The following is a 25,572-nucleotide window of genomic DNA, read 5'->3' on the forward strand; positions in this document are numbered from 1 at the left end:
GGTCTCATCCGTGGTTGCCTGAATCTGCAGTGGGGATATCCTATCCTAAAGTCTTAAGAGTTTTCGAGACAGTGGCATGAATAATAAAGCTCTGTTTCATCAAACGAAATGTCCTCCATTTCATTCCAGTTGGAAAATATGTTTAAAGAAATAATTCCTCATGCACGGAAAAACGAAGGGTGAAGACGAGTAGTTCCGTTGCTGGTAGCCTAGTGTAAAGCGAGGCGAACCTTGCTGTGAAGTGGCTTTGGTGCAGTTGGCTGAGAGTAGCCGAGCCTACACGAGCACGCAAACATTTGACGCACACCTCCAGGTTTGTGCAGTTGTGTTTCAGATGAGCTGTAGGCTACGACAGTACGACACCAATATACATCTAAGTTATTTTCACCATCTCTCTCCTTTTCCTTTAGCCTACTATAAGGTATTTTCAGCTTTTAAGGCAAACACATGAACTAATTAGAGACACACTTCAATATAAATTTAGCGTTGACTGGCAAAAATAAATAAATACTTTCTGCAGGTGTGTCAGTTTATCCTAATTAGCCCTGATTTAATCAAAGTAACCAATCAGAAAACGAGCGGTTTAGGGTACATTTCTATTTAAGTAACGAGATGTTATGAGATATAAAGGCTTCTGCATAAATATATTTTTAGAAGATTGCATTTGGTCGATAGGTAACGAAGTTAATTCCTGCCTATTTTACCATTTTATGAGTTTACGTTATTTAGCGAGATCAGTGCAGTTTTGTTGTTGAAGTACATAGGTTAGTCCTCGACCTGGGGTAGCCAATGTTATGTTGAAGAAAATACTCCTGGCTGGCCCTAAATACTCGTTTGGAGCAGACAGTAACGGTAAACTTGATCATGCAAACTCAGCTGTGCTCGATGACGTCAACAACACACTTCCGCTTCGTCGGTGTGTACACACTGACATGAAAACATGGCAGTGACAATGAACCAAGCCGATGTGCAAATACAGCCAAAGGAAGAGGTAGAGGACCATGATCGATCAATACCCAGATCTGATAGGTAATTATAATGCAAAACCTAATATATCGGGAAGACGCCTAAATGGCCGGTCTTTTGTTAAGTATGTGATGCGCTGTGGTATTTTTATGAAAGCTAACGTCAGACCCATTGTATGCGGCGTTAGCTTGCTAGTCTGGTCTGAAAACCAAGTGAAAGGAATTGTCCGGACCAGAGATTCGAGCTAAACTGCCGTATTTGGCTGTCGTTTGTGTGTAGTTGATGGGCAAAGTGTTTATATATAACCAACACATCCAAATTTGGCTGCGTATGTTATTCTAGTTTGTTGTGCGGCTAATGTCAGTGCAAGTAGGACGTGGCGTGGTAACGCGTGGCTCGTCTCTTGATAGAAACATTAGCACTTTGCTAGTTGTCGGTAGTTGAGGTGACTGACAGTGGTGTTGTTACATTCAACGATGCCAAGCAAACCAGTCGTTAATGGATAGATTATTAAAAATCTGGAAAACGTGAGCTGCACTCGTTGCTGAACAAATCACACTGTTGCAATTGGCATGTTAGCTAACTTGCTAAAAGCCTTACAATGGCTGCACTGCGACTGATGGGGATACGTTTTAGCAATCTGAAATAGCATGTAGGTGACATCACCACATCAACGAAGTTTTTCAAAGCGTTGAAGCTATCCTTATCCAATGTATTAGCTGTTCGGAAACACTTTCTAACATTGCATTACTTAACAACTCGATATCTGAGATGAAGTTAATGAGAACAGTAGGTCCTTGGCCTTTGGGTTAGACGGTTGTGCAGGCTAGCCTTGGTTGATAGGGCTATCACTGTTTCATCATTCAGTACTCCAAGTGATGATGGCCTTACTCAGACGAGTATCCACTATTGGCTGAGCCATTGTGTGGTTTCCTGGAAGGGGGTTGTGAGAGTTTAAGCCCTTTCCCTCATCCCACACGGATATTAACTATAACTGGTGGGCAGCTACTTATTCATGAGGGAATCCTTAAGCACATGGATCCTCTCATCCCTGCCCACTGGACATTCCTCAATAACCAAAATGGCTCAGGTCAAAGTGGGTAAACAGTGAGTTCACATGGCATGTCTGATGGCATATGGGACAATTTACTATACATGTTGCATATTTAACTTGCATAGTGTCAGATATGTACTGGCTGTGTTTGTATCACACCTCTCTTGTCTTTAATCTGTTGTGTCCTACTGCAGTGGTAGTGGAGACGATTCAATGGATGGTCTGGTGAAGCACAGATGCCCTCCAACGCCCTCACTCTCCCCACAGAAGCGGACCACGAGTCAGAGTAAAACGGAACCACCTCTCCTTTGGACCAACAAGAGGACTATTTACACAGCAGGCCGTCCACCCTGGTACAACGTCACTGGGACCACCTTCAAGGAGGCATTCGTCATAGGTTGGTCCAAAAACCTTATATAACATGTACAGTTTGGATTGTCGATAGTTGAAGTGAGGAGTGGGACAGGAAATGAGGGAGGAGGGGTGGGGAGTTGACGGGAGAAATGACATCAGGCCGGAAATCGAACCTGTGTCCTCTATGGGTGTCCTCAAGCCCGAATGTGGTCGGGGCTACTGGTTGCGCCACAGTGCCCCCGGCTTGTAAGCTTAAAGCATGTTTTGGCCAATAATCCCCAGTTGAAAACCTTTTAAAGAGGTGAACCATCATGAAGGTCACTATAGATTGGTTCATGTGAAGTAGGCACAGGGAGAGGGGTGATGAACAGCACAGATTTGTGTTGAGGATGGTGGCAGTACTTTATAGTGTGCGTCCCTGGAGGTGCCTGAATTCCATGCTCAGAGATGGGTTAAGCGAAAATCCAAAAAGAAAAAGAAAATACTCCTGGCTGGCCCTGAATACAAAAATCTAGTCTGTTATTACTTCTTTCAAACTGGCAACCTCAAAAAGCCTATAGTTCGTAATTCCATGGGGCAAGTATATGTGTCAAAGTAAACTGCTTGCAGAGATGTTTATAGGTGTCTGACAACATGGAAAGGATCCCTACAGAGGTAGACCTATGTCTGTTTTAATATCTGTAAAGAAACTGTAGGGGGGCACTGTGGCGCAAGCCGATAAGCCCCCCATTTACAGGCTTCATTGCCCACGGGGACACAGGTTCAAGTCTGGCCTGATGTCGTTTCCCAATCCTCTCCCCACCTCTTCTCCGCCTCGCTTCCTGTCATACACGTCACTGTCCTATACGTCACTGTCCTATACAATTAAAGGCAGAAAAAGCCCAAAATAAATCTTAAAAAAAGAAAAAGAAACTGTAGACAAGAGAAGATGCGTGAGCGAGAGAGACTTGCTTGGTCCAGTGACTCTGTTGCACTGATGGTAATAGGTAGAGGTGTTTCCACTGCGACGGCCCCCGCAGACATTAGTATTCAGCATGTTGCCTCGCTGTATCCAGCTGACGGGTTACAATTTCACACTTGGGCGTTCCCGGGTCGATTGTTCCGCTTTTAATGGGGGTGGGTGGGGGGGAGAGAGACTCTTCGGCCTGAGACTCCCAACCCCTTCAGTCTAGGGGAAGCAGGAATAGATCCATCAGAGCAGCTCGTAGAGAGAGCGGACGAGTGAGAGAGAGAGCAGGGACATCATTAGGGTATTAGGAAAAATATAAAGTTCCTCAGGGAGTGAAGGGGCTCTCAGGCCACATCAACAGCCATGCATTTACATTTCAGTTTGTGCTTCTTCCTTGAGTCAGTCTTGCAGTGTGCCTGTGCTCTCTGCTGGTGTTGCAGGTCTCTGTGGTGGCAGTGCCTCCGGGAAAACCACTGTGGCCAATAAGATCATTGAAGCCCTGGATGTACCGTGGGTCGTTCTCCTGTCCATGGACTCCTTCTACAAGGTAAACTCATAGTTGTCTACAACAAAAATAATGATGGTTGATTACAATGACCGTTCGATACATTTGGATCTAAGCAGTGAATGGATTGCAGGGAGCTTTTCAGCTCGCAGGGACTGACTTTCTTTACCCACATAATGCTCTTAGCGTCACACTCTTGAAGAAAGTACAGCTTGCCAGGTGTGTGTGTGTGTTCAAGCACTTGATCAAACACTTTGAGTTATCCATTACACACTCTATCCATTACATTTCGTTAGTGATCTTGTTGGCTATCTTAATAAGAGAACTACGAGCACAATAGAGGGTAGCAGAGCGTAGCAACAAAGTGTGCCAGTTCCCATAGTGCCTTTGGCCCCATCCTCAGCCTCTGTTGGGCCTACCATCAATCCCCATTCTGTCTTTAATTGCCTTAACTCTCAGCGATTATCAGACTAATGACTCATTCACGCATCATCCACCTTTTTAATTCAATACCAAATAGGGGCGTTGCACAGTTTTGTGTAAAGAGTCCTTAGCACAGTGGTTAAATTGGTATTATTTTTCTTTCTGCTTCAGGGTACCTTAGGGTGCTGCTTGATTGATGACTAACGTCAGTAATCCATGCTTTGGGGTAGTAAGCGTCTTAAACACCCTGTTTTTCTTTTTGTTACAATTTTTTTTTCTTTTGCCCTTTCACTGCAGGTGTTGACCAAAGACGAACAGGAGCTGGCGGCCAGGAACGAGTACAACTTTGACCACCCAGATGCCTTCGACTTTGAGCTGCTGGTGAACGTGTTGAAGAAACTGAAGAAGGGCAAAAGTGTCAAGGTGCCAGTCTATGACTTCACCAATCACAGCCGTCGCAAGGAGTGGGTAAGTCTGGCTTTTGTTTGGGGGGGTTGGGTCTGGGGAAAATGCTGGGGGGGGTCTGATTTTAGATCCCTTAAGTCATGTTTGAAATATGTCATTATTTTTATATGTTCTGATGGAATTCGTTTAGATAAGCAAGGCAAGAATATATAGACGTAACTCACCAAGATTGCATTTGCATTATGAGCACTGGTCTGAAACGCCTTATAAATTCTCGCTTATAAATTGTTAAATGTAGAACAATAAGACATATGGTGGTTCCAGACTTGAATGTGGCAAAAAAAGAGCAGTCAGATCTATGCGCATAGAAATAATCCTGCCGTCGCCTTTATGTGATCACATCTCAATGCAATTTCATGCCTGAGAGAACCAGAGTCGTTTTCTTTTTGAGACTCGAAATCTAAAATGTTGGCACAGAGACAGATTCATGTTACGATTGTTTTCCAGGTGCGATGATAGTGTAATTATCTCTCTCCACTCTCCTGTGAGGAGCTATAAACTTAGCCAGTGGCTTCAGAGGGCACTAGGCATGTGTTTATGGCTCGCTCTGATGTTAATCGCCTCCTCATGGAGAAGCGAGAGCTGAGCCCCCCCCCCCAGCCGGCAGTATCACAGGGGTCCCCTTCCTGACGAGCCGCAGTCTCTAAAACTCATTTAGGATTCCTTGGGGTGTGTAGTGAGCCTGACTCGAACGGAATGCGCCAGTGGCACTCGTGCACCTTTTTGTGTCGTCTGCCCCTCGTTTCCGAAGGATCGATAGGGAGAGGAAGTGCCCATTGACTGTTCTTCTCCCTCTTCTCTGCTGCTTATGGCAGACCTTCACTTGGATCGTGATGCCATTAAAGTCATGCTTCTGCAGCACAGCAAAAAGAAGCCTGAGAAGTGACTGTATGGGGTACACTATCTTCTAATCTGAGTTGCCACTTACCCATTGCCATCTTAGACGCTGCTTGGCAACGTATTGGCCCCACGTCTTCTCCCTCACTCATGCCAGTTGAGGTGTGGCACAGCTCATCTAAAGAGTTTCAGGAAACTGCCTCCTGAGGAGTGGGAGAGGAAAGAAGGGAGGGGGGGGGGAGAGATGGAGGGGGGGGGAGAGAATCACATTATCCTCCCATCAGATAGTGGTGGTGGAGGGTAATTACACTGAGCGCATTGCCTATATTAGCACTGTAAATCAGAGCCAGGGGGCCGAGAGAGAGAGAGAGAGAGAGAGAGAGAGAGAGAGAGAGAGAGAGAGGCAGAAGGAACTCATTACGGGCAGAAGGAATGGTGTGGATAGAGTCTTGGCTTTGTTGTAAACATGTCCGGGCATGAAGGAGTGTTTGGTGTAGAGGAATTTTAATGCCCACAGAAATCAAGTCTTGCCCCAGTGCCTCCCCTGGTACCTCCCTCACCCTCACCCTCACCCTTGCCCTCGCCCTCAACCTTTTGTGGTCGGGGGTTGATGCCGCCCTTTCCAGGTGGGAAATGATTGAACGAGTCCCATGCTGAACTCCCGCTTTATGTGCTCTTGTCTTACAGAAAACTGTGTACGGGGCCAATGTTGTCATATTTGAAGGGATCCTGGCGTTGGCCAACAAGGAGCTGTTGAAGGTAAGGCTCTGTTTTGGTTTTTCTCACTCATTATTGTACCATACACGAGTCCCCAACAAGGTGGTGGGGGTTGGAATCCAGGATGGTCTTAGAAGAGGAGAGATGATGGAGTGGCAAGAGAAGCTGATGAAAGGCAAAAGTGGACTGCATTTTCAATTGCATTGCAACTGTTCTAGTCCGTATAACACTTTCATTAATAACGGTGTAGGAGAGACTGTGCCGAGGTGTTCTGACTCGTTGGACCCTAGGGTCAGGTTTAGAGTTAGGATTAAAATGATAGAGGTGAAATGTTGACAGTGTAGATGTATAAATGCTGTAACACAGTGATAATTTATATGTTACAATGCAGAGAGTAGTGTTTCTACACAACAAGCACCATTCAATGGACTGAAAAAGGTGAGTAAGCAGTAAGCATTGTTTGATGCGGAGCTGAGAAAAAGCAGATGGGCCCCCCTTATGTGCTGCAGTTCTGCTTAAGGATTCTTCCTGATTTTTATTTATTTATTTATTTATTTATTTATTTATTTATTTATTTATTTATTTATTTATTTATTTATTTATTTATGTATTTATTTATGTATTTATTTATGTATGTATGTATTTATCTATTTATTTATTTATTTATTTATTATTATTTTTTTCTTCTTGCCCCTTTCCCCACTGCTCCTAAGGGGGGCTGGGCTTTGTAAAGCTCCTTGAGACAATTTGATTGGTTTGGCGCTACAAAAATAAATTTTTATTTGGGGTATCACACAGGACATGTTGAAAAGATTGGAAGAGGGGGTAGAGGACGGCTAATGAACTAAAGCAGTGGGGGAGCAGGTATCTAAGCACACACAAGAGAATGAGAGAGAAACGGTTGAATGAGCGTGTGAGTGCTCTGAGGAAGAGAGGAGTGAATGAACGCAGGCGCTATCCCTCTCCATCGGTTGGTGCTGCCGCTGCCACTGCTGCCTGGCTCTGCCATTGATTAATGAGCCTGCCACTCAGCGGAGATGGCGGCGCCTCTGATGAATGGAACCGCACCGGAGGAACCGCCAGGAAGTGATTTGCTCTGGCCTCAGCTCAGCTCTGCACTAGCCTGTGATAAGGCTCGAATCACTAGCCTGATTTAATCTGACTGTTCCGTTTAACTGTGAGCTCTGGGATGTGCATCGACTGGATCACCATGACTGTAATGTGCTGCAATTTTATATTTAACATTTTATCGGGTCGGGTATTTTATTTATTCATTTTATTTTTTATATAAATACTTGTATTGAAAACGTTGGAGAAACACTGACATTAAAATTAAAGGCTCAAATAAAATAAGTCCTTATCAATGAACAAAATGAGCTCACCTGCTGATTAGGTCAGTTGGTCACCCAAGAAGTGTATTGGTATGCTCAAAGCACCTTTTTTGTGCACTAATAATTAAAAAAAGAGGCAATTTCTCCACATGGTACTATACTGAGTTGAGTCAACCCCCTCCACCCACTCTTAGTTTGGTTATTCTTGCTCTGAACATCCACTGAAAGATGGTCCACCTCCAGTCCTGGCTCAGATTATATCCCCCATCCATCCCCATTGGTATTGGTCAAAGTACCTCTTGGCTGATAAATCGGAGTCGGTTGCTCTCTGAGCCATCAAACGAAGTTCATCTCATTCCAAGTCAAGAGTTTTGTATTCTCTTCCTTTTTTTTTGTACTGGCCTTCGTGAGAGAATGGGCAGCAGGTTGGGTCCCCCCCTTCATCCACAGCAGTACTTGACCGGCTCCTTTGTGTAGATCGATCGTTGAGAGCCCGGGCGTTTTCAGCAATCCATACGAATTAAAAAAGCGAGTAATTGTACGAGCCTCTGCAAAGTCGGTCTGCTTAGAAGTGATTCATCACCCGACCCTTTTGTTAGGGATGACTTGAGATAATGCATCGTGTTCTGGCCAACAGGAAGCCCCCCCCCCCCCCCCCCCCCCACCTCAGGAAGCTGTTTCCTTCAACAGATAGATAGATAGATAGATGGATGGATACTTTATTGATCCCGAGGGAAATGAAGGTCATCCAGTAGCTTACACTTACTTACATACATACATACATACATGAATCACAATAAATACAACAAATCACAAAAAATACAAAAACAATAACAATACCCATAGGGAGAACATGTACACAGGGGGTGGGGTGTTTACATATAACACGGTTGCCCCAGTCATAGCTCACTATTTCCTTTTAAAGCGGCTGTTTTTTTGACACAACCTTCCCCATTGCTGGCTGTGAACATGCCTGAAAACTCATAAATCAGTGCGATCTACACTACACTGCTGTCAGTTGCTCGTCTATAACTCCTTTGGCAGCGGTAGAATGGAGGTGGCTTGTGAACGGGGGGCATGTTTGGGTCATCCCTCTTGTGAAAGGGGGGGGGGGGGGGGGTGGGGGGGGGCAGTATTGGCGAGGCTGAGGTGAACGGTGAATAGGGGACCAGCATAAAAGCATGATGGACTGCTGTGGCCGCTACTGCTAGTCAGGCTCTTTTTATGGGCACCTTTTGGTGGTGCCCAGCACACCCTTCATCCCCGGCGCTCTCGTAAGCTGACAGGTCTGCTTGCACTGCTGTTTGTGTGTCTGTGTGTGACGGCTAGATTCTGATTTAGGGAGTTTTGGCCATCTCGTTGCATCTTTGATTTACACTTCAGTGTCATTGCCATCAATACATTTTTTTTTGTTCCTGCCCTTCTAATACAGTAGTACATTGCAGCCATTGATTCTAACTTTTTTCGCTGAGGTAAAAAGAAATGAGCTCTTCACCTCAGCTCTGTGTCTAGTTCTGATCCAACACAGCTGACGACAGATGTTGAAAGCTAAAATCAATTGTGAATTAAACACGAAGATAAACATAGTGTTTCTTAGAAAGCGGAGTGGGTCTTTTGCTGTTTTGCAAATCATTTGTTGCAGTATTACTGCATTGCAAAATACTACATGTGCAATGTGTGAGTGTGTTGTCAAAAGTCTTACACATGGATGAAAACTGTTATTGCCCCCCCCCCCCTTCTCTCAACAGCTGCTGGACATGAAGGTCTTTGTCGACACTGATTCAGACATTCGCCTGGTACGGCGTCTCAAGAGGGACATTTCGGAGCGGGGTCGTGACATCACTGGAGTCATCAAGCAGTACAATAAGTTTGTCAAGCCGTCATTTGAGCAATACATCGAGCCCTCCGTGCAGGTGGCAGACATTGTCGTCCCCAGAGGTACGTCAGCGAAAAGACAAAAACAAACTAATTTTAACAGACGTTTTCTCTTTTGAAGTCTTAAAGCTTACAGCCAAACTACTCACTCGTGTACGTGGTTGTCTGTGTTGCAGGGGGTGAGAACTTTGTCGCACTGGATTTAATTGTACAGCATGTGCACAGTCAACTGGAAAAGGTAGGTCACATGAACTCCTCTCTGAACTTGTGTGTTACTCATAATAACACCATGAAGTGTGTTTCTCATAATAACACCATGAAGTGTGTGTCTCATAATAACACCATGAAGTGTGTTTCTCATAATAACACCATGAAGTGTGTTTCTCATAATAACACCATGAAGTGTGTTTCTCATAATAACACCATGAAGTGTGTTTCTCATAATAACACCATGAAGTGTGTTTCTCATAATAACACCATGAAGTGTGTTTCTCATAATAACACCATGAAGTGTTGATACCCAAATATAAACTCTGACCTGCATCAGAATTTGTGTTATGCATGTTTTTTTTATGTTTGTTGTTTTTTTTTTCCTCCATGCAACACATACCATAACACTATATGAGAATGTGATGTAACAATCCACTCAAATGTAGGTGCTGGCGACTTATATGACCGAATTCATTTGAATGTATTTTGTGATGAGAATTGCATAGTACATATCTCCGGTGCTTACGCGTAAATCATAGCTAATGTGATGCTTCTCCGGATCAGTTTCGTTGCATAGGCAAAAAAGTGTCCCAAAAAAAAAGTCCCAAAAACGAGTCCTAAAAACTAGTCCTCCAGGGTACTATTCGGCGACGCTCGCTAAGCGGTTTAGCGAGCTAATTTCCAGGCTAAAAAAAGACAACACCACCTTAGCGAGTTCGCGGAAGCAACTTTTTATCAATCTCCATGGTAATTAATCGCTTAGCACTAACCTGCTCCAGGGCAGGCTAACCAAAGTTTAGCTGGCTAAACTTGCCACACCCACGCCAAAAGGAGGGATCCCATTGACAAGGAGTCATAGTTTGATTAGCGTAGGAAAAGTTCTTTGCGATCGCCAAGAAGATCCATTTTTCCATCATGATGAGTTCTTGTATGAGCGCTACCGATCCACCCGACAAGGAATAATTAATTTAGAAGACCTTCTCGAGTTATTTATTGCATATCCCACCACCGTAGAACATTGAATGTCTTCACTTTCTTGCGAGTCGTTGCCTTTACTTTTTGCAATGTCGGCGATGCGGAGAACAAAGCACTCATAATTCCATGACAGTGGTAGCCTATTAGTACAGTTGAGACATTGGTACAGTTGATAAACCCGAAATAACTTTCATGCTCAGCCTGAGACGTGATTTTTAGTTTGCACACGAATACTACCGTTTTCTTTGATCCCAGGAAATTTGAGCACATAACAAATCCCCATTACGGAGATATTGGCTAAAGTTGTTTTACCTACTTTAACTTACATCATTGCAAACGTTTAGTTTTGCAAATGTGTCTAGTTTTTGTGCAGTGGTGGATGTGGATGGTAAGGTGGTTGCATGATAAGAAGAGAGAAAGAAACACAATTTATTTGCATTGCTTCAATTTATTGAATTTGTTATTAATACATTTTCATTTAGTCATTTAGCAGTCGGTTTTATTCAAAGCGATTTAAAACCACAATTCTTAATGAGGTGAAGGGGATCGAACCGGCGATTACCTGCATGCAAGCCCTACGCTCTGCCCGCTGTACCAAAGTCACATGTTCAGTTAAAGAAAAGATATCATTACTTACCCAGCCTATGGACGGTTTATTTAATGATGTTGCAGTCGCGACAGTGATGAATTTTGACATGATTATGGTCTTGAATTCTTCATAACGCGTTCATGGTCATATCCCGCCTTAGCGGAGAAAAAAATGACGAGATGAATTAACTTGAGGTTAAAATAAATTAGCGCCCGTCGCCAGACCGGTTTGGCCTGTTCTCATTTAGCGAGCTAGTTAATCTCCAGTTGCGAGCTAAATTAATTATCTTAGCTTCAGTTGTACGCCGAACAGGGCCCAGTTCAGCCAAGTCTGCCCTCAGAACCATGTTGTAAATATCAACATCTCTTGTCAATGTCATTGCCACTGATGCATCCATGCCTCTGAATCAGTTTTGTACAACATGTGAATGACATGCACAGCAAAGATGGCAACATTTGCCAAACACACCCCATTGCCTCCCTATGCTGTGATCAGAATCCTTGAGGTACAGGTTCCCCCTGGTGGCCTCGACCCCTCATTGACAGTACAGACACACTCAGGATTTACAAGTGCTCCTTACGTCTACTTGAGCCACACCTAAGTAGATGGTACAAAACGTGGTCACAAGGATTGACTTTTACAAGATAGAAGGGAGGGTCAAGCTGCTCTATGTCCCATCAATGATGCCTTGTACTGACTGTCTTCTTCAGGCTGTCCTCTGAAAGGCTTTCATCAGCCCCCTGTCCAGTGCGATCCCTGGAACGCTGGCTTCTTTTTATGGCCTTCGCCCTCCACTGCCATCCATCACAGAGGCCTAATGCGACAGGCTGTAGCTCTTAGTTAAAGACAAGATGGAACGTCTGGACGAGGGTCCCTCATGAAAAGGGCCGGTTCCTGTCGTATTTAATCACTGTCCGTGCTCCTTGTGGAGGAGAATAATGTCGAACACAAGGCCTGCGTAAGGGCAGACCGCATGCCATTCGGTGCCTATAATAATAATAATAATAATAATAATAATAATAATAATAATAATAATAACACATTTTATTTATAGGGCGCCTTTCAAGAAACCCAAGGTCGCCTTACAACAGTGAATAAAACATTGAAACTTTAGCGCAACATAGGATCTGACTGACCCTGTTACACACAAATACGCATATGCTCTATGCATGCGCCTTAACAAATACTCATTGTGTTTGACAAAAGCAGGGAATTAAAGACTCTTCCGAAATTAAATCCCATTCCTTGCTCGACGGTATGAATAAAAGTCGTGAATTATCTCCCATGATCGAGAGGGAGTGAAAGAAAGGAAATAAGAGAGTGAGAGTGCGGCAGTGGCGATGCTCCCCCAGGGATGGATCATGCTGAGGATCGAGGGGACTGGTTACGGCTAATGAGGCGTGGCCCCCTCCTGACAGAGAGAAAGACGCCATAAACTAGCCCTGCAGAGCCACGTGTGCAAGCTTTTGGGGGCCCTGTTTGAAAGAAGGGGGTTTCGGCCCCCAATGCAAGAATGAAAGTAGAATTTCAACTATATTCAAGTAAGGCCTTTATCATCCTGGACTGTGTTGGTCCCTGTCCTGCAAGAGGCAACGACCTTTCATGTTTTGCAACTAAATAACAGGCAGCAACAGTCATTGGGTCTTAGCCAAGAGAACTAGAAAAACATAGGGGAAAGCCTGAGCGCATTGTTGTAACAAATTTGAGCCATTTATCAGTGCCTTTTTTGACACTCAAGGCCATCACAGAGCGCTATGTGTCAATTCAATCAGAACAGGGTAAAGTGTTCCTGTACCAACTGTTCCAGTGTTGCATTACATGCCTCGTGCAATCGTCAAGGCATTTTATGAGTGAGCGGATCTACTCGTCAGCTGTAATTTAAATAAAAAGGAGAGCCACTTTGTTAGCTACTTTGATATGGAGTGCCGCAGAGTAGCTCATGTTGGACGGGCAAATTATCCCAGCGTCCACTCAAATGTTTGCGTCGTATGTGCGTACGTATTCAGTGAAGGTGTTATACCTCTGAATTACTTAGAAATAACCAGAGTCAGTCATAAATTCCTTCGTCAAACTCAATGCTCTTTACTTTTTCAACAGTCGTCAAACAGAGAGAGAAACTCACGATTTTCCACCTTAACCAAAAACATCCCTAGGCAAAAACAATCGATCCTCAGATCATTGACCAAGGCAAAACAACTAGACAACAGAAACACTGCATTGGCTCAACAGGTCAAATAACAAAGGCACATTAAATCAAAAACCATTTAAGCATTATCAAATATTTGACTGTAACATGTAACAAAGGCATGTGGGGAGAGTGGGGGTGTGCTGTAACTGAATCACTGTTAAGACTGACTCGCATCCATTTCATGACTTCTGTTTTTTTTTCCTCATGGTTTTTATTTTCTCTCTCCTCCCCCCCCCCCCTCCCCGCCCAAACTCCCCCAATCCCCCCCCACCCATGCGTGTACCCTTTGTAACGAACCGCTTGCTAAACTCCCCCACTCGACCGATCGCACTCTTAACCATCTCAGCGTGAAAGCACAGTGAGGTATGGTGGCCACTTCCCTCCCTTATCTTCTCTTATCCGCGTCTTCTACTGGCTTCTTATGCCCCCCCCCCTCCCTCCCGGCCCCGTTCTCCTTCCTACTTTCTCGCTGTTCATTTGCCTTTAAGTACCAGACTCTTGGGTGTGTCCCGGCTGCATCATTAAGTGACCTCTGCCGTTAAAAGATAAAGTGACTATAATTCATTTGAACACTTTTGCTACCATGGTGGTCGTTCAATGATGCTTTCAGGTTACACCCTTCCTGAAACAGGAGAAACATAATGGACCTGGGCCCTGTATGGTCTCCTCAGCTTAGAATTCTGTGTTTTAGGCGGGTGTGGGGGTGGGGAAGAGATGGCGACTCTAGCTGAGCAGAGAGAAGTATTTAACGATCATGGCGACGGCAGCCATGATGAGCCTGTTATTGCGTCATTAATGAGAGAGCTGGAATTAATTCGAGACGATCTTGTTAAAAGAGCTGACAGGTTAGTGAGCACGCAGGGAGCTGCGGGAAAGTCTGAGCTGGCCAGAGAGCGACGGTCCATTTGTCTCTCCTGAAGGAACCGTGTTTGACAGCTGGTGCTAACATGAGGGAGGAGTGGTTGTGTGTTTCAGAGTTTGTGGTGTTATCTTGGCAAAGCAGGCATCAAGCTTTGGACTCTTCGACTAAGCCTCTTGATGACCTCCATACCTGAAGAATAAATTCTTAATTTAAACATTTCTCAATGGCTTTGGCACCAGGTAATCATGTGGTGAAAGCTTTAGCCCCAAATTTTGTTTGTTCACCACCAGTCTGAGACACAGACAGCCCTCCTCCTCTCTCAAACCAGCCCTGCACCCCAAAGCAAGGGGGGGGGGGGGGGGACCCCCAGTGGCTCCTGGGGGCCCTCCCCCCTCTCAAAGCGGCGACGGACTCAGTGCCACAACCAAGTGACTGAGCTCTAATTGGGATGTTCTCTTTCCCTCCACTTGTTGTTTCTCTATCTCTCTCTCCCTTCCTCCCTCCCATCTCTCTCCCTCTCCCTCTTTCTCTCTCCCTCTCCCTCCCATCTCTCTCCCTCTCCCTCTTTCTCTCTCCCTCTCCCTCTTTCTCTCTTCCTGTCTCTTTTTGTCTTGTCGTCCCTATGTTCTTCAATGAATATTTTGCAACTTCTCCAGAGGAAGCAACGTGGGGATATGTGAGGATAAATTCCTGCATCTTTGTGTTTTTGTGTTTTTTCCTATGTTGTTGTTGTGACTTTCCTTATCTTATTAACCAGTTTCACCTGTGAAACATTCTTACATTTAGTTGTGAATCTTACATTTAGTTGTGAATCTAACAACACAGATGTTTCGATTCTTATTGCTTATATTTGTTTTACCTAGTAACATATTTTTTGCCAGATACTTATTGGTGGTTTCATGGGCATAATGGACTATATCCTATTTGAGGCATGTTTAAATACTCCAGGACTTTGGCCAATGGCCAATTTCCTCCATTTTGAATTGAAATTTGCCATTGGATTTTGACATGACTAATGGCTCTGTACTTATGGCATACATTTGAAAGGTGGGGGTGAGCTTTTAAGAGGACATATAACCTCTTAAATGTTTACGCCCCCCAGCTGCTTGTTCTGACCTGGGTTCAGCCCGCAGACCACAAGTCCAGGAGTATATGCTATATGTGGGTCCACAGGAGTATATGTGGGTCCACTGTTGGGAATATCAGAAGCCTAGATTAGAAACTGTTTGAGGACAGAATAAGACATGCTCCAGTGATAGTAGTTGATTGTAGGTCTATGAAACTACCATATAGTATTGCAGCTTGAGGCAGTAGGTTAAAGTGTGAGAGTGTTGGCATCAACATGTGTGCTGGCATCAACATCATGTGTAATGCATGACCTAAACAAAGCACTTTTAATACAGTAGTCATTCATAAGAATGACTATGTGTTTGGAACTATGTTAAGTGGTGTATTGTAAGTGAACAAACACTTAAAACCATACATTTGCTCATAAACTTCAGCAACATAAAATTGTTTATACTGCATCAAAATGTCACATGCAAACATTTCAACCTAAAACCCCAGTGTGGCACATCAATGTTGTTGGCTCTAGCAGATTAACACCCTTTACTTTGCCCCTGACCTGTCATTGCCACCTAACACTCTTTTGCTGTGAAAAATAGTGTGACCTAGCATTTGGTTTGGCCTTTGACCGACCAACCATCCACCTAACCATCAATCATCCTTCTTCTGCCCAACATGTGCTAACAGGTCAGCCCTGGCCACTGCCCATCAAGGCCAGCCACTACCCAAGACCCTTACAGTGCTGGAGAACACGCCGCAGGTCCGCGGTATGCACACCATCATCAGGTACAACCCCCAAGTCATCGTCGCCCATTGGTGGTAGTTAAAGTAAAAGAAGTACGATTGTACGCTCATTGTTCATCTAAGCAGGGTTGCACGGGGTCAAGATTAGCTACGTGTTAAATACACCATTGGAGGAACAGGTAGACAGGTTACAGACATATAGATAGTGAGTGAGTATAAAGGTACAAAGGCCAGGTGTATTGCAGACAATTTAATCCAAAGCGACGTACAGTCAACTTGAAGCGAATCAGGAATCGAAACCAGGCGGGTGCTGTGCAAAAAGTTCATAGACTGACTGTTGAAGATTTCCAGAGTTTGACAGAATATGATGTTTGCTCAAGTTTTGAGGCGCATGGTGAAAACGAAAATATGCACCTACAAGCGGTGACAATACCTTTGTAACACGGGTCCCGTCGTTGATCATGTGACGTAACGCAGAATACTGAATAACGAAAGTTATTGCTTGCACCTGCTGAATGCACAACAGAAACAGTCCCGGCATATTTTGATCGCAGCCCGTAGCTCATGCCATGATGTGGAGGATATGTAGTAGAGGGAAAGAGTGAGAGCATCATAGAGGATGACTATTGGTAGGAAACACACACAGACTGGGGAGGATATGGTGTAGAGCAGTGGTTCTTAACCTTTTTGGAGGAACTGAACCCTGCATGCTTCATCAGTGCATTCGCCGAACCCTTCGTAATTTGAAAAATAAAATATGATTTCTTCAAAACTTAGGTATGTATAAAAACGGCCCGACATTGCTAGTGTGAACCGGGCTATACTGTGTGTGTCTAGTGTCTTGACCCCTGCCGAACCCCTGAGAGCGACTCAACGAACCCCTGGGGTTCGATCGAACCCAGGTTAAGAACCACTGGTGTAGAGGGGAAGAGTGAGATCATCATAGAGGATGACCATTGGTAGGAAACACACACAGACGGGGGGTGTTGCCACTTCCAGGCCTCACCCCTCTGCCCGCCCTGTCCTCATTTGACCCCTCACAGAGGCTCAAAATGAGCACCCTCAAAACCACCACTCCCTTTCTCCTGCAGTGTTTTTTTTGACCTCTCTCTACCCACTCCCTCTGCCCCTCACAGGAATAAGGAAACGAACCGGGATGAATTCATTTTCTACTCCAAGAGATTAATGAGGCTGCTGATTGAGAGAGCTCTCTCCTTCCTACCTCTCAAGGTGAGCGGCCTGTCACTGCTCACTGAAGCATCCCTCAACTTGCTGACCGCCGCGATACTACAGTATTCCCCAGCTCTACGATACACCAATCACCCTCAGTCCTTAGTGCTTGCATGAGGAGACTGAGAGGTCTTGTTTGCTGTCAATAGGGCAGCCATGACGATCAGTAAGAGGTCGTTATGCTGAGGCTTTGTCAGACCTAATGGGTCTTTGATGGGGGCGATGATGTATGATTAAGAGGAATTTTAATGGGATGTTAAAAGTCTTCGGTTAACAGCAGTCAGCATGTCAAGGTTGTGTCCATTGCTTAGTCAAGGTTTCGCTAACTTGGCAAACTCTGTATTCCTCGCAGCCTGTGTCTGTGGAGACGCCTCAAGGATCCATCTATGAGGGGAAGAGGCTCAGTGGCAAAAGGGTTTGTTTGTTTGTTTGTTTGTTTGTTTGTTTGTTTGTTTTTCTGAAAAGTTCTTTTGCCAGTGATGGTGACCTAGTCTCAGTGATAAGGGTCTGTAGTGATTATGTGGGTACAGAATCCTAGCATTTCATATAGGCTTTGTGTTTTAGACCTCTGATTAGGCATGTGTTTGTTCGAGGCTGTCCGTTTTTGATGATTATGCATTAAAAAGAAATAAATGGAACCAAGTTAAGCAGCTGAATGTTAAGTGTGTGTGTGTGTGTGTGTGTGTGTGTGTGTGTGTGTGTGTAGATCAGCGGTGTGTCCATTTTGCGAGCGGGGGAGACCATGGAGCAGGCCCTGATGGCGGTCTGTAAAGACATTCGTCTGGGGAAGATCCTCATCCAAACCAACCACGACACTGGAGAGCCTGAGGTACCTCCCCACAGACTTAAACAAAGAAAACTATAGAGGAGTGTTTTCTCTTGTGTGATTTTTTTTGTTCTTTTTTCTCTCATTTTTGACACCATGAACTAGATGGAGCTGGTCAGCTTATTTTCTGATCTAAGCTTAGCTACAGTAGGCATGACTACGGCCCCATATCCAAGAGCTTTTTCACCAGCGTCCCTTTTTGTTGTCACAGAGCTTATATGTGAATCCTTATAGGTGTCCTTGTGTTGTCATCCTTGAAAAAGGGGACCAGTCTGATTTATCCCAGAGCGCCAACACACACACACTAACCATAACATACAACCTGTCTGCTGCCTTCAGATTCATGCTGCACCTCACACCTAAACATGCACTTTCACACACACTTACACACTTTTTCATACATACTCACACATACCATACACACACACTTGCACACTTTTTCATACATACCATACACACACACTTGCACACTTTTTCAGGTCATAAAACACCTGTCCAATGCATTTCTTATCTGTTCCATATCAGCCCTTGTCCTCAGTCAAGGCGATTTGTCAAGCCCATGGTTAACAGATGACCTTATATTCAGTTGCAATACAAACACTTTGCAACAGTCAGTTTTAGGCCTTTGGAAAACCTTTAATTCACTCTGGGAAGGTGTTATATGAAAGACCTCTCTGAAAATGTGAGATGTTGCACTGGATTTTAAGATCTTTTTTTGCAGTATTGTATTTAATATAAAACCATTCATTTATTCATTTAAAACATGTTCAATACTGGATTGTATGGTTTGTTCTGCTTCTTGATGTTATATCCAAGACCACTTCCAAAACATAGATCAACGTAATACTTAAACTATTAACCTAAGCAATTATATAAATAAAGTAAAGGGATAACTGAAGACACTGCATTTGGGTAACAGAAAGTTAAGCACTTCCAAAGGTGGAAATGCAGTCACAACAAGTGCAGGCATACAGGGGAATTCAATAAAGCCATGGTATAAGTCGTATTACTGTAATTACCTAAGTACTGTAGTTAACGATGTTAACGAAGGCATTTAATGAATGTAAGTCAATGGAGCTTTAGAGTAAAGTGTTAATGTGGCTTTGTGGTTGTGGGTCTCTCTCGCAGCTTCACTACCTGCGCCTGCCCAAGGACATCAGTGAGGACTACGTGATCCTGATGGACAGCACTGTGTCCACTGGGGCCGCCGCCATGATGGCCGTGAGAGTGCTCCTGGTGAGGGAACTCACCCCATGCACACACACACACACACACACACACACAGTCAGACATGTAGTGAACACACAGTATGAACGGGGTATGCCAGGTGACAGACTGCAGTGGTATAGTGTAAGAAGACTAAGGTGGGAAGTATGGGACGGAAAACTGATTCCTAGAGGTAAAAAAAACCTAGGTAAAACCTATGCCTAAATTTACATTTACATTTACATATATTCATTTAGCAGATGCTTTTATCCAAAGCGACTTACAAAGATGTATACATTTTTACATTTACACTGATGGCACACTGTACATCGGGAGCAATTAGGGGTTGACTGTCTTGCCCAAGGACACTTCGACAGGGAATCGAACTAGCAACCTTCTGATTACTAAACGACTTCTCTACCTCCTGTACCTCTCTTTCTACAGGACCATGACGTCCAGGAAGACAAGATCTTCCTGCTGTCCCTCCTCATGGCAGAGATGGGCGTCCACTCGGTGGCCTACGCCTTCCCCAAGGTGCGCATCATCACCACAGCCGTGGACAAGAGGGTCAACGACCACTTCCACATCATCCCAGGGATAGGTGAGTAGGGATGGATATCGTTTGGGTTTTTTCCGATACTGGTATTTAACCCATTTAGGCCTAAAGCGCCTGGAAAAAATGCCTGTAAAACCTATAGGTGATTTCAGAAAAGCCCCCAAAACCTGAAGTTTTTCTAGAAATTCAGCAATTGTGTCAACGCCTACTACATTACTGATTTCTCAGCCCCTGTAACAGATAGGAACACAATTCAAAAAGTATTTGAGAGCTTACACCTGTGGCTTTCATGAGAATTTGAATTTGTATTTACAAATATTTACAATATTTACATACACCTTCTCAAAAGTAAACAAAATATGTAAAAGTGCAGGATCAGCACAAAACAGTAGAAAAAAAATGTAATAAGCTATATGACAAAGTATATAACAAAGTGAAATAAAGTATATAACTATATAATTCTTATAGGGAAAGTTTTAACTTTTGAGTTGTTTACTTGTTTTATTATGAGCAGAAGGGAATACGATTAACATCTATTTTGTTGTCCGTGTAGTTTTTACATACCAGGGATATTTAATGCTCATTTGGACACTATGGATGGAGAATGGACCTGACAGTGTCAACCTCTGAGTTGTTTACTTGTTGTATTATGAGCAGAAGGGAATAAGATTTTGATCAACAATTATAACTATTTTGTTGTCCATGTAGTTTTTACATACCAGTGATATTTTTATGCTCATTTGGATACTATCACTGAGATACAGATGAACTAGTTTAGTGTCAAATATTCCATTAAAAGGGAAAAAACAGGAATAATCCAAATAAAAAACAAAACAAATTTCAAGTACATCTTATTTATCAACTGATAAATACTGTATGCTGGGCTGAAATGGAAGGCAACCAAAGCATTCACTATAATAAAGTCAAACGAGGATTCAGTAGCATTAACTGATTATAAACAACATTCTATAGGGACTGATTATTGTTTTGAAATACTAGAATATATAGTAATGCAAAGAATAGAGAGTTGTCGATATAATTCGCTCGTTCACACTCGCTCACTGGAGAAAGTTTTAACAACATAGCAAGCTAGCTTAGTGTTAATATAGCCCTCTATGATACCATATTCCCTTTCATTTACCTCGAGTAAACCTACATTTAAGCAAGTAACAATCGTTAACAACTACAGATAACCATATTCTGTAACTACCAGTACTCACAACTCACTCCTTGCCTAATTTACTTTGAGCTATAATCCTGGCTGTCGCGGAGGAGACGTTACTTAGCAAAGCGAGAAAGCCAACGATTTTTTTTTTAAACTACTAATGGCAAAACATTTGAGGCACTATCACATGTCTATTCTGATGCATTTCATTGGCCCAGAGGCCGACACTTTGGGCAAAAACCCCCCTTATACAGAGAAAACGACACAAACGCTTTCCCGGCCTTAAAGGTAGAATGACGCAACAGCGCTCCCGGTTTTAATGGTAGAACAGCGGTAATGCTTTCCCGGCTTAAATGGGTTAACCGATACTTTTAAAACGATACCGGTGCCTAAACGGTGCCTGAAACGATACTTTAAAAAAAAAAAAAAAAAGCACAAAACGAGGATTGTAGTGATGGGAAGTTCGGATCATTTTACCGACTCGAATCTTTGAATCTCGTTCAGTAAAATGAACGAATCTTTTTTCGAGTCACTCGTTCATTTTAACGGGGGGGGGGGGGGGGGGGGGGGGGGTGCTACTCAACATTTTTAAATTTTATATATACGTATCATATTTTCATGGAGGTTACTACATGTAAACCAGCAGATACTAATTCCTGCATTCAAATAATATTATATGAAAGTTTGGATGAAATGGTCATTTATTATCACATAAGCATTTAATGATCACGGCAAACAATTACGCTGCACTGAACTGTAAGTAAAGTTTTAAAAAGTTAAAATAACTAAACCTGTAATTATTTCTTGTGAACGAATATCATTCACGTCTTACTAACCATAGACACTCGGAAGTGAACTAGGTTAATAAGTCCTTTCTGTTTCCTCTTCTGAGCCTATGCAGGTTACGTGAAAAAATATCCAGAGCCCAGTCAAAATGAACGAAACATTTCGGTTTTCTCTAGCTTCCCATGCTGAGCCTATGCAGATCACGTGAAAAATGATCCAAATACTTGTATCCGGCAGATGACCTAATCGTTCACCTCCCGACCGTCTTTGGATCAACGTTTCGTTCATCTGCCGGATATCGTTCAATGATTCGTTCTTTTGCCGGATATCAGTCTTTCGTTCAATGATTCGTTCTTTCGCCAACCGTGTCTTTGGATCTATGATTCGTTCATCTGCCGGATATGGGTATTTCGTTCAATGATTCGTTCTTTTGCCGGATCGTTCAATGATTCGTTCTTTTGCCGGATCGTTCAATGTTTCGTTCTTTTGCCAAACGTGTCTGTTTCGTTCAATGATTCGTTCTTTTGACAACCGTGTCTTTGGATCTATGATTCGTTCATCTGCCGGATATGGATCGTTGGATCCTTTTCCACGTGACCTGCATAGGCTCAGTACAGTGAGCTAGAGGAAACAGAAATGATTCGTTCTTTTTCCGACTGGGTCTCTTGGATACGGGTCTTTGGATCATTTTTACGTGACCTGCATTCAACAAATCATTTCTGTTTCCTTGGCTTAGCCAATGCAACAGTCCCAGTTGTCCCGATGCGCGGTCATGAACGAGAAAAAGAACGAATCTTTTTTTGAGAGGACTCGTTACTCTCGAGTCGTTGTAAGGATTCGTTCAAAATGAACGAATCGTTCACGAACGACACATCACTAGAGGATTGACGACATTAAAGAAAGGCTCTTTTTATTGCCAAGGCCAATTTTTTTTGGGAGTAGTCACCCTCTGCCCTCTGTCTGACCCTGTCACCTCCATAGACATTCAAGCAGGCAGATGTTGTGTTGTGTTCTCATTACAGGTGTATGTTAGTGGACTAACCCTCTGATGGATTATTGGAGATCAATGTGATTATAACCTCATGTCCTTCACTAATTAAACCAATCCATCCAATCGACATGCTGGGTTTTTCTGTCACCATGGGAGATTGATTTGGACGTGTTAAATTGACGTTGAATAAGAAAGTCTTAAGTACTGGTACAGCCATTGACTTAAGATGAAAACGGTTCCTATAGGTGAAGAGATGTTACTGTAGATGATGAGTTCTTGTTCTTTGTAGGTAATTTTGGGGACCGCTACTTTGGGACCGACGCCCCTTCGGACTGGTATGAGAGCGATGAGGGGATGGACCACTGACTGTCATGAGGGTGGACAGAGAGAGGGTGTGAGAAGGGAGGCACACATTGAGCACGTACCTATTCTCAACATTGATCCCTGACTCACAAACCCCCATCAACAAGCCCCTCAGCCCTCCAACCTGCTCTCGCCTCTCTGCCCGTCATTCACTGCCATGCCAGGCTCTGCTGCTATACCCACACCGCCCGACGCTCAGTGTCCCCTCTCATCGCAAGGCCAGAGCTCATCCTGACTCCCATCGCCAATCAGAAGCATTCGACAGGGGTCCACTCTGAAGATGAAGACGACTTCAGTGGGCTCCGATCAGAACAGTTAATATATTTTCCCTGACGGTGGTGATAGACGGAACCGAATGGAAGGTATTTGATAGTCGTGATGTGTTGACCTATAGATGTTCCTTCTGATCTTTTAGGGAAAGGATGTGATATCGGTAGTATTATGGCATAGAATGCCCTCCACGATGGCTTGGGAACGACATTGAGAGCCGTGCCGGTGTGAGCTCCAAAAGTGCTTGAATTTCACAAGTGAAAAGAAGTTGTTACAGCTTGATTCTCAATTCCTTTTTTAGAAAGTAAAGCTTTTCATTGTGCTCAAGGGTGATGTCCTTGTGATTCGTTTATGTAGACATTAAGTCTTAACTGAAGTTGTTAGTGATTGACGAATTTTTCTTATTTTTTTTAATGAAAAGGTCTTAGTGTTTAAAGGCGATAGCCTATTATTTTAGTATCAAAGGGAATCATTTCAGGAAAGTATCTCGTCCGAGGGATAACTTTTTTTCCCTCCTCCTTTTTGGTATGTATTTCAGCTGTGGCAAATGTATTTCAGGTATGCAACATTCTGGATTCTTTTTTTTGCCATTTTATTCTTGATTACCTACTTGAATGATGATTTTGTTTTGTAAATTATATTATTGTGTGTATTGAACGTTGTCCAGGCGAACCTTTTTCTTTGGTTTTAAAAGTCTAACCCCCCCCCCCCCATCACTTTCACGTGATCATTCACCAGAGTTATTTGTTTTATACGTTAAAGCCTGCAGGGTGGTTGAGACTTAAATTCAAATATGTCTTCACAAACCCTCCAGGCTAGAATGGAATTGTGTGACCTAATTTGTCCCATTCATTTCCAATAAATTGCTCTAGAATCTTGGAATAAGGAATTGTGCACGGAAGGCACTTTTCTCCTTTTCACACTGGTGAAAGGTCAAAGGGCATCATGCATCTTCTCACTACTTGCCTTTATGTGAAGCAGATGTGTCGGAGAGTGAAGTGAAGTTCAGCATATTGTGGCTGCAGAAAAAAAAGGATGAAAAGATCACATGGTTGGTTTCTCATATTAGGTAAATGCTACATTATAACATGTTCACAAGGATGTTTCAGTATGTAGACATGCAGGTTACTACTTTTGTGATTTAATCTTGGCTACACGATTTAATCAGTTATTTATTTATTTTTTTACCACCATAATGGTTGTATGAGAAATGCTGCATCCGCTGCATGCAAATATGACGGATTGATCCAAGCGATATTTAAAGTTAAAAGTGCTACAAATGGAGATATTTTACAACCCTGAGCACTTGGAGTGTGAGGAATTCACACTATATATTCAACTAAATGAATACCCAGTGCATCTTCTGAAAGTTGGCAGGAAATCCCTTTTTTGCTCTTCAACATATTTTGCCAATTTGTTCTGTACAATGCCAAAAAGGTTTACAATTTCGCTCGCTTTGAGCACAAAGCATAAGTCTGTATTTGCTTTGCCAGTTTTATGCCTGCAAGAATAAAATATCTGCTTACATGCCCTAATGGAAGGGGTTGTAGAAAATGCTTGGCTTTTTAAATGCAATGCAGTTGCATTTTGGTATTTTACCATAGCTTGATGCCTTTAAGAATAATTTTTTGTTTTTTGAACAGGCCCCAATCAATCTCAATCTTTCACTACATTAATAGACCCTGACAATCTTGGGCAACCCACTTAGCATGTATAGAAATAATGATAATACAAAATGTATTTCTGGTCATGTGGTTATTTAAGCAGGCTACCCCTTTGTTGCAAAAGTAGAAGGGCGTTTGTATGAATCTCTAAGTATGTTGGCAAAAGAGCACCTACAGTGTACACAAAAGATGTGTTACAGCTTGTACAACTATGTCCAAATGATCTACAAGCCATTCTGTTATAAACTGTGTCTGAATGCAACAGGTCATTCCATGGTAAACAATATTCGTTCAATGGAAAAAATAAAATAAATGAAATTTAAACTTGACTTAACTTTCCTGTCATTTGTACGTGGTGCCTTTTTCATATTTTTTGGTCCAAAATATGTAGGAGACATTACTGGAA

General features: G+C 43.2%; 1 protein-coding gene across 1 annotated transcript; it reads left to right on the top strand.

Moving 5' to 3' along the window:
• The first annotated feature begins 933 nt into the window (after nucleotides 1-933).
• LOC308383153 (uridine-cytidine kinase-like 1) lies at nucleotides 934-24,164 on the top strand. The gene is made up of 15 exons (XM_080860759.1): nucleotides 934-1,029; nucleotides 2,215-2,417; nucleotides 3,764-3,870; nucleotides 4,549-4,719; nucleotides 6,241-6,312; nucleotides 9,350-9,539; nucleotides 9,653-9,714; nucleotides 14,957-14,976; nucleotides 16,053-16,151; nucleotides 17,246-17,339; nucleotides 17,692-17,754; nucleotides 18,046-18,168; nucleotides 19,294-19,401; nucleotides 19,816-19,972; nucleotides 23,159-24,164. Exons 1-15 carry the CDS (start codon nucleotides 941-943, stop codon nucleotides 23,233-23,235), a joined length of 1,635 nt encoding a protein of 544 aa, XP_080716885.1. The 5' UTR covers nucleotides 934-940; the 3' UTR covers nucleotides 23,236-24,164.
• Nucleotides 24,165-25,572: the final 1,408 nt, after the last annotated feature.

This window comes from Sprattus sprattus, assembly GCF_963457725.1.
Source record: "Sprattus sprattus genome assembly, chromosome: 2".
Classification (NCBI taxonomy): Eukaryota; Metazoa; Chordata; class Actinopteri; order Clupeiformes; family Clupeidae; genus Sprattus; species Sprattus sprattus.

Coding starts and splice junctions, on each gene's coding strand:
- LOC308383153 (XM_080860759.1), top strand. CDS start 941: ATGGCAGTGACAATGAACCAAGCCGATGTGCAAATACAGCCAAAGGAA. Junction 3,871..4,548: donor CCATGGACTCCTTCTACAAG/GTAAACTCATAG, acceptor CTTTCACTGCAG/GTGTTGACCAAAGACGAACA. Junction 18,169..19,293: donor ACGACACTGGAGAGCCTGAG/GTACCTCCCCAC, acceptor TCTCTCTCGCAG/CTTCACTACCTGCGCCTGCC.